General features: G+C 41.0%; 2 protein-coding genes across 2 annotated transcripts; both read left to right on the top strand.

Annotated features, from left to right (window-relative positions):
- The first annotated feature begins 1,252 nt into the window (after window positions 1-1,252).
- On the top strand, window positions 1,253-8,306 carry aspscr1 (ASPSCR1 tether for SLC2A4, UBX domain containing). The gene is made up of 17 exons (XM_088301707.1): window positions 1,253-1,369; window positions 1,586-1,641; window positions 1,822-1,936; window positions 2,339-2,439; window positions 2,797-2,854; window positions 2,941-3,014; window positions 3,119-3,668; window positions 4,025-4,078; window positions 4,162-4,301; window positions 4,846-4,927; window positions 4,996-5,062; window positions 5,433-5,495; window positions 5,663-5,715; window positions 6,246-6,297; window positions 6,394-6,463; window positions 7,346-7,536; window positions 7,992-8,306. Exons 1-17 carry the CDS (start codon window positions 1,280-1,282, stop codon window positions 8,000-8,002), a joined length of 1,827 nt encoding a protein of 608 aa, XP_088157833.1. The 5' UTR covers window positions 1,253-1,279; the 3' UTR covers window positions 8,003-8,306.
- Window positions 8,307-9,092: 786 nt separating this feature from the next.
- On the top strand, window positions 9,093-13,032 carry LOC148332677 (myeloid-associated differentiation marker-like protein 2). Its single transcript, XM_088303173.1, has 2 exons — window positions 9,093-9,823; window positions 11,675-13,032. The coding sequence occupies exons 1-2, from the start codon at window positions 9,543-9,545 to the stop codon at window positions 12,297-12,299; spliced, it is 906 nt and encodes a 301-aa protein (XP_088159299.1). The 5' UTR covers window positions 9,093-9,542; the 3' UTR covers window positions 12,300-13,032.
- The last annotated feature ends 4,186 nt before the right edge of the window (window positions 13,033-17,218 follow it).

Raw genomic sequence — 17,218 nt, forward strand, 5'->3', positions numbered from 1 at the left:
TTGCATGACTTTCTGCTTTTTTTTAATGCTAAATATTTGAAATGTTGCCACAAAAAATTGATTCTGAATTGCTGGTAAATGTATAGAAGTATATACTGTATATCAGTAGAACAAAGTAAATATGTTTACAAGTATGTACATTTTACCTATTCAATTTTTAAAAATTAAGTCGGCATATTCGATTATTGATTTATATATGGGACTATTATATTTGACAGCATCCCATACGCAGTGTCCCGCATTCTCTGAATGTGCCTAACTTTAGTCACTTTTAAGTTTTTCATTTAGTTTGCAATGTAGCAAAGATTGTTGGTTGATGGAAGGTATTTATTTTATGAGTACACCTTTTCTCAGATGTTCAGCGGTTTATTATTTCTGCATGGTTCAAAAATACACATCCATTGCAAAATGGCTTTTTAGTTGCCATTACTGAGCATTTCCAGTAGCGTTCGCCGTTTGCTGCTGGGCCATTTTCTGCACGTCAAAGCTCATGCACTTCACAATCTGGATCACTGCAATCTCCTGTCAAATGCCAGTTTTTTTTTATTAAAAAAAATGAGACCAATATTTCAGTCAGTTAGTCAGGCCTGGGACCTGCAACCCTTTGTTGCTTTTGAACCACAGGATCCTGTTGTGGCCCACCTTCAGAAGGATGCCTGTTTCACCTGCGCCCGTCAGCAAAGGAAGCAATTATTGTTCTTCTCTGCTCGTTGTGCACTTACAGAAAATACAGTAAACCTTGTAACAACTTTAATATTTTTTAGAAATGTACATTTTAATTAATTTGGTATTTTCTTTATTCGTCAAAGAGTAATGTTATTCAAACAGGCTCAAATATATATATACACACAGTACTGAATGTGTTTTGAAAGGTGCTGTAAAAGTAAAATTATGTTTTTGGGCTGCAACATGCTAAATTTGACTCATCTGACATTTTTGTAATTTCTACAAACCCCAATTCCAATTTTGTTCCAACGTCATGTGAAGAACAGAAGTGATTTGCAAATCTCAACCTATATTTAATTGAATATACTACAAAGACAAAATATGTAATGTAGAAACAGATGAATGTTAGTTGTTTATAAAGATACAACACTTCTCACTCAGAGGACTCAAACTGTGCTGAACATTAAAAGTCTTACTTATAGAAATTAGAGAATTTACACCTAACAAGTGGCGATAATCGAGCATTTATTTTTTTAAACCGACTACTACATGTACGTGTGTTTCTCTATCAATAAAGGTTGTTCAAATAAACAGTGTGACGTCACAAAACGCAATGGCAGCGAGTGGTACATCCGTGACTGTCCTAACTCCAAATGGAAGAAGACAGACAGTTAAAGTTTCCCCCAACACACCGTTATTACAGGTAACATTCATTTAAATTACATTAAACGTTTCCTGTTTTGGGCAGTTTGTTTCAGTATTGGTATTAACAATGTAGCTCTCAGTTAGCTTCTTTGGCTAACTGTCGCTATAGCTCGTGACCGATCAAATTCGGTTTTCCTGGTTTTGTTTCGCTACACTTTGGTCGCATGAGGTAATGTGTAATGTGCATGTTAAGTTTTAGTTGTCTTGTGTGTAGGTGCTGGAGGAGGTCTGCAAGAAGCATGGTTTCAATCCCGACAATCACGGCTTGAAGTAAGTCAATTATTGAGAGTTAGAAATCAGCAATAAATCCAAGTTAATATGTTGTGATGTTGGTGTATGATAGTCACATACCAAGTGAAATTTTTGACTTGTGCACAATTTTAAATTCACTTAATTGGTGGGTATGTTTTTAAAATACAATTCCACGGACACCGCTTTTTTGGGGGGCAGATTTCAAAGGACTGTTCTCGACCTGGCGCTGCAGTGGAGATTTGCTAACCTGCCCAACAACGCGAAGCTAGAAGTGGTGTCAAGTACAAGGACACAGACCTCATCTGATAGTCAGGTCAGTTACGAGCCTTTTTCCTGTGACTTGTGAATGTCCCTGAAGTCCATGCCAAGAATCAAGTGTGTAGTGAGCGAGTTGCAACGTGCAAGAGAAATTATTCTGACAATAATTTATGCGACAAACCTTTTTTTCTTGCACGTGCCAGGTTTTTTTTTTTTTCAGTCATTAGAGAGCAGGATTTTTTTTAGTGAATGATTAGCATTTGAACATGGCTAAAATGTTTATTTAGGATTAACAGCCCTTTAATTGTGTTGTTTTTTTAGGTGCGTTTTTGAAATCCTTTGGCACTGCTAGCTTGTGGAATGAGCATTCCACCCCCCCAATAACCCCACTAACTATATTGTGTTATTTCATAGGACCACTGGGTAAATATTTGTGCTTACCTTCTGTATCTCCCAGGTGCGGATTGCGCTGCAGATGGAGGACGGCTCTCGTCTCCAGGGTGCCTTTTCTTGTGAGAAGAGTCTTTGGGAACTCCTGACTCATTTTCCTCAGATCAGGTGCGTGTCGTGCTGGTTTAACGGTGCCCTCAATATTATTTTGTTGTCACAGTATTATGATTACAGCTCTAAAATGCTGATGAACATTCATTGTGAATGAAGCCGTCTCAGCCTCACCGGTGAGCGGGCACTTAATCGTTATCGAAACCTTGACTTTTTAAAACCGCAGTAAAACGCCAAACCTGTGATGCTGACCATGCCGCATCTGTGCATTTTTCACTTCAACAAAAGCTTTGATTTTTCAGAATTTATACAGGCTTACACATGCAGAGGTTGTACTCTTTTGTCACATGAGGTTTCATTGCTGTTACATTATTCGCAATCTGGACCCGGCCCAATTCTATCGCCTTTCCCCAGTGTGTCAGAGCTGTCCGAGTCTGGATCCACTCCTGTGTGTGTTTACATGAGAGATGAGGTAAGAAATGTACATTTAGTTGTCAAGGCAACAAAAGTATTTAGTGTGACACCCAGCTGTTTGAGTATGCGTGCGTTTGTGTGTAGGTGTGTGGAGAAGAGGCCCTCAAGAAGGCCACGCTCAAGTCATTAGGCCTTACTGGAGGAAGTGCCATCGTCAGGTAAACTGCCCTTTGAGGTTCACGTGCCATCTCACACTCCTAACCATCAAATCCCAGTTAGTGACTAATTAAATTGTGTTGTGTTTCTACTTTGCTCTTGACAGGTTTTTACTGAAAAGGGACAAAGCACCAGAAGATGGCCTGGACACAGCTGAAGTCCCCATCGTGCCAGTGCCTCCTTCTGTTAATGAACCCAAAAGCTCAGCCCCCCAGGCTGACCCTATTCCTTCTCGTTCCGCAATCGCAGTATCACAAGAGATGGCTAAAAACTCTGCTCAGTTAATTGAAACTGCCGCCCCGGCGCGCAATCCTGTTTCTTCCACGAGCGCACGTCCTGTTCAACAGCAAAAAATCCAGGATACAAATAAATCAAAGGGTCGTCCTGGAGTAAGAGGAATGTCAGAGGCCAGTGGTGAGGTGGCAGGGCCGTCAGGACTGAACTCCCAATCATCAACATCAACATCAACGACGTCCTCATCATCATCATCTTCTTCTGATCCCACGGTGCCATTCATTCCTTTTTCTGGAGGGGGTCAGCGCCTCGGCGGCCCGGGAGGGACTTCCTCATCTTTATCGTCTTCATCGCTGTCGTCGTCTGCCGTAGATTCACCCAAAGCCAAGAAAGCCAAGCCTTCCCAGAGTTCTGCCAACAAGGTTTGTAATGTCTTGTGAAAATGGATATTCTATTTATTTTTATGTGCGAAGCGGTTCAGATCATGGATGCATGTATTGTATAGACAGCGGCCTCCTTATTCAACTTTTTCAAGTTGTGAGTCGTCACTTTATTTTTCCGTCCGTGCTTAGATCGATTCGTCTTGTCCAGGTGTGGTCTACATCTCATCTAAATCAGCAGGAAAATGCTCCCTGTTTCCTTCCTGTGTCAGCGCTTCCAAATATGAGCAAAGTTGCACCGGAGCACCATCGTCCTTTCGAAATGTTTCACGCTGAGCGATCAAAATTGTTACAAATCAACATTCTTTCATAAGAATGTTTTTCCTCTGCACTATCAGGTCACTGCCAAAAAGTCAGATGAGATGATGGATGGACCAGAAAAGTTCTTGGCGGTAAATACTTTTAAAATCGTGAAATGAAACCTGTTGGGAATTTGTCTTGTCGTCATCCTGGCTCTCGTGCTCTCTCGCTGCAGCCAGTGGAGAGAGAGCCTCTCATCTACCACCTCGAACGAGTGTCCCATCATCATGAAGATGACGTGGAGCTGCCAGATGAGTTTTTTGAAGTGACTGTGGATGATGTACGCAAACGTTTTGCCCAGCTAAAGAGTGAGAGGTCAGTATGTATGGAAGTCCCGGCGCGTTTAAAAAAAAAAAAAAAAAAGAAAAAAGACTTTCACGTGAATGGAGAATTAAGCCTTATGTGCACAAAAAATAATATTGCATCTTTACTTTATTATATAATACAGTATAGTATTAGTATTTTTTTTCCATTGTGTTTTTTGTTTTTTATTGTATTTTTTTTAATTTTATTTTTTATTTTATTATTTTATATTAAAATGTTATTTATTTATTTATTTCATTGTGCTGTTACTGGGTTCTAATAACTTGGGCTGTTTATTGTAGAGACATTCCTGATGCCTTTTGCACACGTTTATAAGCACAAAGTTTTCGTCCTGTTGTGTTTGGTTGAGGTCTAACTTTTTTAATTGCGAATAAGAATGAGAAACGATAAGCAGGTCTAATGCTTGGCATTTACTTGAGTTTTGTTTTCTTGTTACGGCCCCTAGCCGCTGAGACATTATGTGGAGTGTGGTAGCACGTTCTTGCTTTTGTCTAAGATTATAAATTCATTGCTCTTTGGCCCTTTTCTGCTTCAGGAAATTGTTGGAGGAGGCGCCGATGATGACTAAAGCTCTTCGAGAAACGCAGATGAAGGAGAAGATGGACAGATACCCCAAAGTATGCACGCATGATTCACGTTTGGACTCGTGTCGTTGTAATGTACCTACGTATGTCCACTTCTTCAGGTTGTGCTAAGGATCCAGTTTCCAGATCGACACGTTCTTCAGGGTTTCTTCAGGCCCCTCGAGACAGGTTTGTGAGCGTCCTGTGCACTCCAAGTTTTGCAGATCAGCTGGCAAGACACACGAGTGGCTATAAAGTTAAAGCGATTTGTTAGCTCTTAGCAATTCTGACCAACAGCAACAACAACCCAGAGGGGAATTGATTCATGAATGATTAATTAAAATCAAACCAACATTTTCAAATCGCAATGGGGAGGACCTTCCATAAGATTAAGCTACTAATACCATCTCTCTCACTCACTCACTCACTCTCACTCTCACTCTCACACAACAAACGCTTCAGACATAAAGGGGATATAAAAGATCCATTCTGTATTTGCTTGCAGCCCAAGGGGACAAGTTAAACAAAGCTTTTGATTTGTGTTTTTGTTTTTTCCTAGTTGGGGCTTTAACAGATTTTGTAAGGAGTCACTTGGAGGATCCACTGCTCAGTTTCTACCTCTGTAAGAACGATAAAGCCAGATGCTTCTTTCACACACACCATATCATGTTTAGATTTGTTCTGAAAACCAGACTGACTTTGTTCGTGATCATGTAATGAAACATGTCAAGTCACATGTACATTTTATCAGTATCCTACAATTGAAGCTGATTTCATTTTTGTTTGCAGTTATCACACCCCCCAAACAAATTCTGGAGGATCCTGCTGTCACACTTTTCCAGGTAAGAGGCATCACACTGTTGCTCGTTTAGGGAGCGCAGCCATTTAATTGCGGGATTGGATTCCAGAAATCCGCATCAGTCACAGTCTTCTCTTTAAAAAAAAAAGAAAAGAAATGGACTTTTGCTATCAATACACACACGCTGGCTGTCTTCAAAGGCGCTCTACATTCTTGTCGTCTGGTTTTCCCTTCTACTTGTACTCACACTTTTTTTCCCCTCTCCACTGTCCTTGACCTCGGCTGGACTTGATTTAACCAGACTGCCACTTATACATGCTTCTCTTTGATCCCCACACGCACGCACTCATGGAGAGCCATCGGCGGGGCCATTCTCATACTGAAATGAGCAAAAGTACTAAATGAAATTTGTGAAATGCAATTAAGTTGAAATAATCACTTAGAATTTTGGACTTTCTCGGGAGCCATACTGAGAAGCCACAAACTAGCCAAAATACAGGAGGAGCCACTCATTTTTTTATGCTGTCTGAGTGAAAGCACAACTGCGAATTGATCTTATTGCGTTATCACCAGGCTGACCTGTTTCCGGGTGCCCTGGTGTACCTCGGCTCTGACGTGAAGACAGGTCTCTATTAGTTTTATTTCCTTTTTGTGGTCATTTGAGGTAGACCCCAGTGTGCCGTGTTCTTCATCACTTGTCTGTGTGTGTGTGTGTCAACAGAATTATACTTAAAGAGGGAACTACTTGAATCTTCTGTGTCGGCTTTGCAAGCAAATGAATCCATTGCAAGGTACGTCACTACATATGTGAAGTTTATTCGGTGGAACCATCATTGAAATATCTTTGAGTTTGACAATTAAGATGGGGGGGGGGGAGAGTCAACCCCCAAAAAATGTTTTTTTTTACTTTTTTTTTTTTTTTAACCCTTGAGGCTTTGCTCATCGTTGTACTCCACCCAACGCAGACATTTCTAGGCCCCACCAAGTCCATTGTATCTTCGCTAAACCACTCATGACCGTTTTCACAGTATATCAGCGCCCTCTCTTGGTTGAAAGTTGACACTGCAGTCAGTGAGATGTTCCATGTTAGGGGTACGTCTTGTCAGGTATCGCCTCAGTGATTTTACGTTTGGCATGGTAATGACACCAGATGCCCTTCTTGATTTGATGCATCCTCCATCCAGTAAACACGTGACCATCGACACACTCATTAAGCATCAAGGCTTCTTCCCCTGGTCGGTTATGACGAGTTGACAGACTCATGTGTGCTTGTCTTACATTTCAGTCTTTTTTTTTTCTCTTTCCCACTCAGTCAACCACGTGACAAATACATTTTTGAATTTATTTATATGTAAAGAATATGAAAATAACAAATACAAATCGAGCTATTATTTTTTTTTTTTGCTCTGTATACATTTGCTGTGCACAATTGTGCTGTGTGCAGCTTAGAGGGAGCATTGGTACAGCCCTCACATTTTTGGAAATATTTTCGAATATATTTTTATGGGACCACACTGAACAAATGACACGCACACCTTTTACAACTGCAAAGTTTCTCTCTCTGGGTAGCAGTTTGCCTTAGAAAACCAATGTGTAACATTCTTCAGACTTGTTGGGCCAACCTTCTTTTTCCTACTTTGTCCCTCAATTGTAACCCACCTCCGACATCTCAGCTGCATGCTCCAGTCAACAAAACGCTCGGCCAGTTCTTTGGCCACTGAAGAACTGCTGGCTCCTCCAGAGCCAACTGCAGACGCTGGCACCTCCACGCAGGATGTTCAAAAGCAAGCGTCAACAAACTCCCAGGCTGTAAAACCCGGCAGATCGGACGTGGGCAAGGTGCCCAAGTGGCTCAAGCTACCAGGTGATGATGCCACTGAGCAGAGAGCAGATCCAAACCAAAATGTGTACACATCTCACATGCTATAACATGTCACAATTAGTCCTTTAATCCTGTAATCAGAGCTCGAATCACGCCAAGTTAATAAGGATCTTACCCTCTTACGTGGCACTAAAATTTAGACACTCACTATACAAAACCTTTGGTGTCAAGATTTTTTTTTTAAATTATTATTTGTTTATTTATCTTTATTGCAATAATTATTTACCCTTTCAGTATTCTAACTTGTTTATATTTGTACATATTTTAAAAGAATTATGATGATGAAGATATGTTTCACTTCGACATGTTTTTCATGTGTGTGTTAAGTAGCGCCACCAGGGGGCGCCAAAGTGTCGTCTCGCTCATTGCACCATTCAAGCCAAGACCTCCACCGCTAGAAATTAAAATGTTCAATTTTGATTCTGTATTCCTTACAGGTAAGAAATAAGACGGTGTGACGGTGAGAAGTGCAGCCAAGCCAGATGTGGGACACTCGCTGCCTTGCACAGCCAATATATGCACTTCGACCTCAGCTTTGTGACTGCTGCACCGTGTGCACTTAAATTCAACTTGGAAGATGCCTGCCACTTGAAATTGGTGCGAGGTAATGACTGGTGGGGTGAAAAATTCATTTTTGATGACAAGACTGATGTGATTTCATTCTGGTTGATGTGTATGAAGAAAGACTGCTGGGTGTGTTTTATTCAACACAGGTTAAGAATAGTTCAGTAATAAAAGAAGCTTTATTGGAACTTTGGTTTGCATACTGATCATTATTTTTGTTCTAACCCACATTGCCCCCTCAGAAGAGGCATACATTTTAATGTACTGGATTTATTATTACTTTTTTTAAAAATATTTGTTTTTTGAGTTCTCCAAAACAAAAGCAAATACTAACAGGACAATTTTTGTCATTTATTGTTGCATGTCTTGCTGTAATGTTGTCATAGAAGAACTCGACGTAAAGTGATGCGAATAGGATCATTGAGCATTAAACTGCCCTGCCTTATTTTAAATCAAATTGTATATCTCATCAATAGATACCATTGTAAGCGTTGATATCATAAGTTGAACTTGAGAGTCCTGTTTTTTGAAGACCTGAACTGTGCAGGAATTCTTGAAGAATTAATGACGTCTGTACTTGTGTGAGAGCAGGGATGTCAAACTCATTTTCATCACAGGTGGCATCGTTACGCTTTCTCTCAGATGGCCGCTATGACTGTGAAAGGGCCTATTATTACATATTCATTTGCATTTGAAATCACAAGTTGCTGAGAACGCAGGCGAGCATCTCATTAAGTTTGTGTATTTTCAGTCCAGTTGCAATCAAAACATTTTAAAAATGAGCCTCATCTGCCTCCTTGCAACCCATCAGAGATTCATTATGTAATGATCAATTGTTTAATTGGTGATATTCTTTCAGGGCTCAGTCGTGTAACATATAATAAGCTGTCCCCCCCCCCCCCCCCCCACACACACACACACCCCTCACACTCATGAGGCCGTGACCCGTCCCAACCCTAAATAACTTCCATTCTGGTCTGACTGATCCCTGACATACCATCCACACGGCACACACGCTGTCGGAAGGCAGCAAGTGTGTGAGGACGAAGAAAATGAGTGTCAAGATTTGACGGTCACTTTTTGCCCTTGACTATTTTCATTGGATTGAAATCCTTGACGAGCTTTCGTCACACAGAAGAATTTTTATTTTTTTTTTGCTACAAGGGACCAGCGAGGGCCTGAGTACTGTACATGGACGTGTGATCTCTGAGCGGATCGCAGACATTTTCCATTCTCCACGGGCTGACCACGAGGCTTGGAAAAGTCGGCGGAGAAATCCGGCCACAACCCTTTCTAAAGAGCAAGACGCCAAGGGCACAAAAGTTTTCATCATTGAATTCAAAGTGAACGTTTTAAGTCCGAATTGATTTTTAAGAGCCTTGTGGCCTCCGGCTCGCATTTGCATTCCATTCAACCAAGCCGTGATGGATTCGCCGGGCGGCCCTTACCTGAACGTGAAAGCGCTCCTCTCCCCTCTCGGCGCTGCCCGCCTTTGCCAGCTGGCGACGGGCTGTGCCGTGATCGCCATGGTGATCCACGTCGCGGGCTACAGCGGTTCCCACGGCGTGTTCTGCATGGCCGTGTGGTGCTTCTGCTTTGCCATGTCAGTGGTGGTCTTCTTCTTGGATGTCACTCGTCTCCACAGCTGTCTGCCAATTTCTTGGGACAATCTCACCGTCACGTGCGCCGCCTTCGCCACACTCGGGTAAGTCACCTCAGCTTTGCAATACTTGAAAACCAAATATACTTGAACTAATTACCGTATTTTCCGGACGATAAGCTGCTACTTTTTTCCTCGATTTTGAACCATGCGGCTTTTCTGTGGATTTTTCTTTCACCACTAGGGGCGCTCTATAGTTCAGAAAATGCGTTAAATAAATCTTTTTTTTTTTTTTTTCTTGGGTCTGTTCTATTTTAATGAGCAAAGTTGTTGCCGTGTTAAAAGGCACTCTTTTAACAATCTGTTTATGTACCTTTATAATATTTTTACAACATAGAAAACTGCGGCTTATAGACTGGTGTGTATCTGTTTTTTTTTTTTTTAAAAGAGTTGTTGCGGTATATTTATTGGTGGGTTTTATAGTCCGGAAATTATGGTAATTAAATGCAAAATGTAATGAACTGTCAAATAGTGCATTTTTAGAAATAATGCACAAACCATTTTTCCAGTTTTCGACATTTATTTAATAGTGACTACATTGAACATAGCCGAATGAATGAACTCCACTGAGCTTGTCTTTCAAGACTAATTCAAATTACTGTAGTCTGTTTGTGTGCCAAAAACATCCCAATCCAATTTATTCTGTTTATCTAGTAATGTGTTGTCATGGACTGCATTGCCTGAAACCCAAAAAGACAATTCCCAAATCACAAAGTGTTGTTTTTATACTACAGGATAGACGATTGCAGTCAGTAAATTTGAGATACAGTTAAAAAAAAAAAATCAACTTTAGTATTTGCTTGAGGCCAAGAATACGTTCTGACTCTCAAGGAGTTTACTTTGCTTTTGCGAATGTATTTTCCAAGGCTTTAGGGAAAAAACCTGCTTGAGGCAAAATGTTGACTATTTGCACCTCTATTGCCAGCAGGCTTTGAAGAAAACAACTTTTGACTGAACTTTTAAAAAAAAAAGAAAAAAAAAGAAAAATGTTACTTGTTTAATCCAAGCATAAAATGAATATATTTGGAATAACGGGAAGGCAGCGGAAGTATCTGCGCAAACGCCACCCAAGCGTGGCGAGAACACGCAAATTCCACACAGGAAGGCCTGGACAAGATTCAAACGCTGAACTATGAGGGAGCCTTGCGAGCCGCTCTCACACTGTGTTGCCCCAATTCAAATTCGTGATTTGGAAATTGTGTCAGAGAAGGGATTTTATTTTATTTGGATTTTTATCTTTGCGTGTTGTTAGCGTAGTAGCCTGACGACCCACGTCAGTTTTTAACGCTCTGTCAAAATGTCAATTTAAAAAAAAAAAATAATAATAATAATACAGATGTGGTTGCTTAAAAATATTTTCTCTTTGTCAGTGTAGGTTCTGAGTCATCTGAGGTCATTTTTAATCCAAGGTTGATCGAGGCAGCTGGACTCGATTTATGAAATCAGTAGCTTTTTTTTGGAAAATAAATGTTATTTTTTTCCCAAAAATTAAAAAAAAAAAAATTTGTACAATCATGCAGTTAAGTCGGCAATATTCCAAAAAAGATTTATCTAAATCTTTAGTCGTAATAATAGAATTGGGCGTTTGGGTGTCGCAATACCACTTTTTTCAATGCTCACACGTTTCACGACCACCTTTTAAGAAAAATAAAATAGTGATGCGGGCTGTGTCAAATATTTTGAGCATCTGTTATGGGCCACTAGAAGAATAGAGAGCAGGCCCAAAATGGCCCCCGGGCCATAGTTTTGACACCATAGTCTATATTTAAAAAATAAATAAATAAATAAATAAAAAATATTTTAAGTACTTTGCACTTGCTCTTACTCCCAGTTGTGTTTACTGTTGTTTTGATGCCACAATAGTGCATGTCGACAGCCGCACGTTTGTATTTGCAGATACGTGACGGCCTCGGTGGTCTACCCTCTCTTCTTCGTCCGTTCCGAGTGTCCCTACGCCGGCTGCGACGTCCGCAATTTCCGCATAGCCGTCACCGTCTGCTCCATCCTGGGAACTCTGGCCTACGGCGCCGAGGTGGCCCTGCGCCGAGCCAGACCTGGCCAGGCCGTGGTGGGCTACATGGCCACGGTCTCCGGCCTCCTCAAAGTGGTCCAAGGCTTCGTGGCCTGCATCATCTTTGGCGCTCTCGCGAACGGGAGCCAGTATTACCTCTACGGCGCCACCATCTACTGCGTGGCCGTCTACGCTTTCTGCTTTATTCTGACAGCGCTGGTGGTCGTCGTGACGGTGTGCGGGCGCACCAAGACGGTGCGCTGCATGCCCTTCGATCGCTTGGTGGTGGTGTGCACCCTCCTGGAGGTGCTGCTCTACCTTAGCGCGTCGGTGGTGTGGCCCGTGTTCTGCTTCGACACCAAATACGGCTCGCCGTGGCGCCCGTCCTCGTGTCCTCAAGGGAAGTGTCCGTGGGACAGCAAAGTGGTGGTGGCCGTTTTCTCCTTTGTCAACCTGGTGCTCTACGTGGCGGACCTCGTCTACTCGCAGTGGATACGATTTGTCACTTAACGCCTCACGCCGGCCGTAACGGCGAGGTGGTTCAGAACATTTTGCTTTTTTTTTTGCCCTTTTGGTAGAATTCTTGCTGATTTTGAAAATATTTCTTCTATTCAGGGTTGCCGTCAAGGATTTTGGCCCCTCAAATGGTGCAAATTAAAAGTTTTATTTTGTAGGGCATAGAGTTGGGTTGGGGCCCGACAATTTTTATGAATGAGGCTGGAGGGTCGAGGACGGAAGGCTACCCAGATTGCGGCCTGAGGGCGGCGGACTGACCTGTAAAAAAAAAAAAAAAAAGTCAACCGAAAACTCCGACTTGCTCCCGAGCAACTTCCAACGCAAGAAACCATAAAAACTTTTAATCTAACAGACAACGAATCGATCATCGCGCATCTCCATGACGTTTCTGGACATGAAGTGACATTCACCAAATCCTGGCCTGGCATGCCTCTCACAAAGTTCAGTCTGGATGCTTTCTGGAACGCGAACTTGGAATGTCGCCAACACGTGTGCTTGACCGCACCCCGATAAAGTTGCAGCTTGACCCTTTGAACTCGCCCCTCCTGCCGTTTGAGAGGATTAGGGTTGACGAGACAGCCTCACCCAAGCGGCCGGTTGGTATGCGCCGTGTCGTCCCATGAGTTTGGAACGAGTCTAAAATTGACTTTCCTTCTGTACCCTGAGAAAAAGAATGCACACAAATGTGGAATATAAATAGATCTGTAACGGGCATCTGTGGTATGGCTGTTGTCTGAAAGATGATAAAAATGATGTTACCAAAAATAAACACACATGGCATTCTGCCCTTCTGAATCAGTTTGGAAAAAAAAAAAAAAAACGGTCTTGCTGTCTTTGCCCTATATAAGTTCAAACACAACATTCATGATTACACAATTTGGATACGGTCAGTGTGTCACAAATGTTTGCGCAGACTTTGAAAGTACAAATGAACTCGCAGGCGCAACAAAATGACCATGTACCCGTTGAATTCTCCTGTTTGGAGTCAACACAAAATGTTCCAACTCCAAATCATTTTTTTCTCTTGATCTTCACCGAGTGTCAAAAATTGGAAGCACAAGTTTGAATTTATTTATTTATTTATTTTTTTTGTCTAATCCACACAAAGCAGCCCCCCCCCGAAAAAAAAAACATACCCTTCCACTAAAAATTTATGAAATATCGCCGAGCACGTTTCAATTTATAGCTTGTGCCATTATTCGGACTTGCTGTTAATATTTGCCCACTCGTCTGCGCTGAGAGTTTTGCGTTCATTTCAATCGGTTGCTTCCCTGGCGTGGATCGGACGTTCAAGCGTAATCCACATTTTGTATAATCGATAGGGTTGAAGTCAGGTTTTTGAGAAGCCCGTTCCAGAACATAAAAGTCAGTCTACGAGTTTGAATATGCGTTTGGGATCATCGTCCGATTGGACCCAATTTGTAACCAATTTTATATATATATATATATATATATATATATATATATATATATATATATATATATATATATATATATATATATTTTATAATTTTTTTTGTGCCAAAAACAAACGCTTGGCAGTTTTGATTTGAAAGCCTCGTCCCGACATATTGTCACTGTGACCAAGTAGCTCATGATGAATGTCAAGTTCTCAATTTTCATATTGCGCTGCATTCTGTCCTGTAACGCATTACATGACAACCCCCGCGTTACGAACATAAATTATGTGCACATTAGTCAACGTATAAACGTGAACGTTAAATTGGTGTTGCTAAATATTTCGAGCTCCAAGGCGTGCCACTTCCGAAATGGACTTTCTTGTAATAAATCCCACAGGGATATTTCCCATTAGAGGCAACTCTTGCATCACTTGTGCGTCCATCCGAACTGACTGAATTAAAAGAGATGGAGCATCAGTGCAATGCAGAGCGACAACTCCCAATAAAAAAAAAAATCTGCATCGTTGGCCACACTGCCATTGACAGCATAACAATATCTTGTTGCCTCATTCTAATTAAGAGCAGATTTATTTTATGATCAGGTAATAATAATGTAATAACTAAGATATAACTAATCCCGTGATACTAGAAAAATAATTGAGGAATAATATATAAAACATTACATAAGATCTTGCTGCCCCTCCGGCAATGTAATGATGCAAAATATATCTTTTGTTCCCATGCGTCACCATATATTTATTGTTTAAATATACATTACAATCCATTTAAAAGTGAAAACGTGTGTTTGGGTGTTACGCACAAATGCACTATTTGAGGTTGTTGACGATCTCCAAGTGCCCATCCACAGCAGCCAACTTTTCATCATCCGCAAGTGGAGATCTTGCAGTTCCTTATAAACTTACTTTGCACACGCCGGCGTCTTGGATGGATTCCAGTGAGTCCATTATGCTTCTGCCATGTTGACCGTGTGGCTCTTCTGCGCAGAATTTAAAAGGAGTCGGCTGTGTTGATCCCCACAACGGCGCAAACGCCCGTTTCTATCTGCGCCCGTCTACAAAAATGGCAAAACAAAGCACAGTTAGACTGCACTTTGCACTAGACTTACGCTAGGGAATGAAAATCGGTCCCCCAAGTAATAACATGGCTATAAATGTAGTATTACCATGTAGAATATCGTCGCTGTCCTGTGAAAAACACGTATGTCCTATTTTGGAATACAACAAAAAAACACGAACGCTGTTTTATGATCTAGGAGTTGACATATTAGAAGAAATATCTCCCATGCGAATGCAAATATATATTGCTGGAGCACGTGAGTGTGGATTTAACCATTTCAGTCTCGATGATGTCCTCAGAGGGCCGTGTCGCATATATTAGCGCCGTCTCACCTGCAACCTTGCTGAGAACAAGTGACAAAGAAAATGGTTTGGGATTTATTTATTTATTTTTTTTTTTTTAATAACATGGCATATATGGTTTATAGTTGCATAGTGTGCTCTATATGGCCCATTGGCAGGTTCTGGAGCTTTCTGGATGTACACCAACACCATTTGCGTTAAGTACTACCTCTGCCATAAATGTTTCTGTTTTTTTATTTTTAATTAATTAATTAAATTTTTTTTTTTTAATGTTTCATGTTCATGACACGCCTGCAGCAAGTCGCTCAATCCATGAATATTCCGAATGTCTTTGAACGCTATAGCCACTTCCTCTGTACTCGACACAGAGGAAACATTTGTGTTGTCTAAGGATGGGAAATGTGCGCGGAACAAACGTTTCAACACCACCGAGGGCCTAGTCACTGCCAGGAACAAATTGTTGCGATCGTTTTGCGAAGGTCTACCTGTCAAATGTGTGCCAAATTAAAAAAAAAAGTTTTGTCTACTGTGGTGTTCTCTCACGGTTTTGGACAGAAAAATATACCCTGGCACCCGGAATAGAGTCTGAGTGATAACTACAACAGGGAGGCCGTTGTCGATGGATTTGAGACTCCATGGATCACCAGATCTGTCCAATTTCTTCAAATGACACTCTGAAAACTGTTTTTTTTTTTGTTTTTTTTTTACTGCAACAGTGCACCATTATTGATGGTTGAACTTGAACTTTTTTTTTTTATGTCAACTGCGGCATTAATGACATGGCCCTGTGAAGTCTACCCGGCAACGGAGGCCAAGCCGTAATTCTTTACCGTTTTATTTCAATATTCAGCTTTAAAAAAAATTCAAATGTTTGTTTTTTCATATTTTTTCAAATTTTTAAGATGGGGGCGGGGGGGAGCTCAAGCGTATACAGTTGTTTTGCTGCTATAAAAGCAGCGCTTACTAAGACATTCAGATATATTTTCATTCCTTGCAAGAATTCTGAAGAACTCTGTAATGATCCATTTCGAATGCCTCTCCTCAGATAGCATGAAGCTTCTTCTTAGCACCTTGATGTTTTAATTGGATTTGTGCGGTTATGTTCTAAAGTGTGGCCGCACAGGTTGCATTTGCAACGCTAATCCCACTTCACACGAAATTGAATTTAGTTTTTCCTTCAAACCTGTCGATATCGCAATCCCACTGATCAAAGGAAAGCAACAAGTCTAAGTGGCCTAAAAACAAAAAAAAATGACAAGTAGAACCGAAGTCAACGAGGAAAAGCCTCGTATAATGAAATTTAAAAAAAAAATCAAGTAAACCTGAAAACACATTTTTAATTTTCAGACTTGCAATGTGCAAACTCCCCCCCCCCCTCATTTCATTTGGCTCTCTCTACGTAAACCGCCTAAGGGCAAAAGCACCAACTTAAGGAATTTGAGTAATCAGTCCATGCTAATAATGCAAGTGGACTGTCTGCGTTTTAACCCCCCCCTCCTCCTTACATCCATCGTTATCAATGCGGCTTTTCTATTAAATGAAGAAAAAAAAAAAATCAAGTCAATTCAAAACGAAGACATCATCCCAACGGAAAAAAAAAGATCCTCCTGAGCCACATAAAACGGTCTATAAAGCGTTCACAGGAAGAGTCGCGCTCAGCATGACAAATAACACATTTCACGTGTAAAATCGAGTGCGACTCTGTGAATTGAAAAAGAACCTGGTCGTTTTACTTCTTCTGCACGTACTGTTAGTTCTTGGCAATGTCGATTAGAAAATTTCATTTTTAATTGATAATTTCTTATGCATTGTAATCAGCGTCACCTAAATCATTTTTTTTTTTTTTTAAACAAAAAGGTGTCCATTTCAGGTGTGTTAAAATTCATTATTTACTTTCGTGAAGATGGAAAGGATCATAACAGCTGGTGTTTTTTTTTTTTTTAGAGGCCAACGCTCGTCTTTATATAGACGTGAGCAGTAAGCAATCCGTCAGCCTAGATTCCTGTCCTGTAGCACGGTGTGAAAATAGATGTGAAAGTCGGCCACGCAGAGCTGAGTTCACGTCCCGCAAGAGAGGACCTGTTTCATTCACATGTGCACTGTTGGGAGTGAAACATCAAACTGACAGTATTAG

Source organism: Idiotropiscis lumnitzeri, chromosome 8 (genome assembly GCF_059441095.1).
Source record: "Idiotropiscis lumnitzeri isolate Australia: NSW breed Sydney's pygmy pipehorse chromosome 8, RoL_Ilum_1.0, whole genome shotgun sequence".
Taxonomy (NCBI): Eukaryota; Metazoa; Chordata; class Actinopteri; order Syngnathiformes; family Syngnathidae; genus Idiotropiscis; species Idiotropiscis lumnitzeri.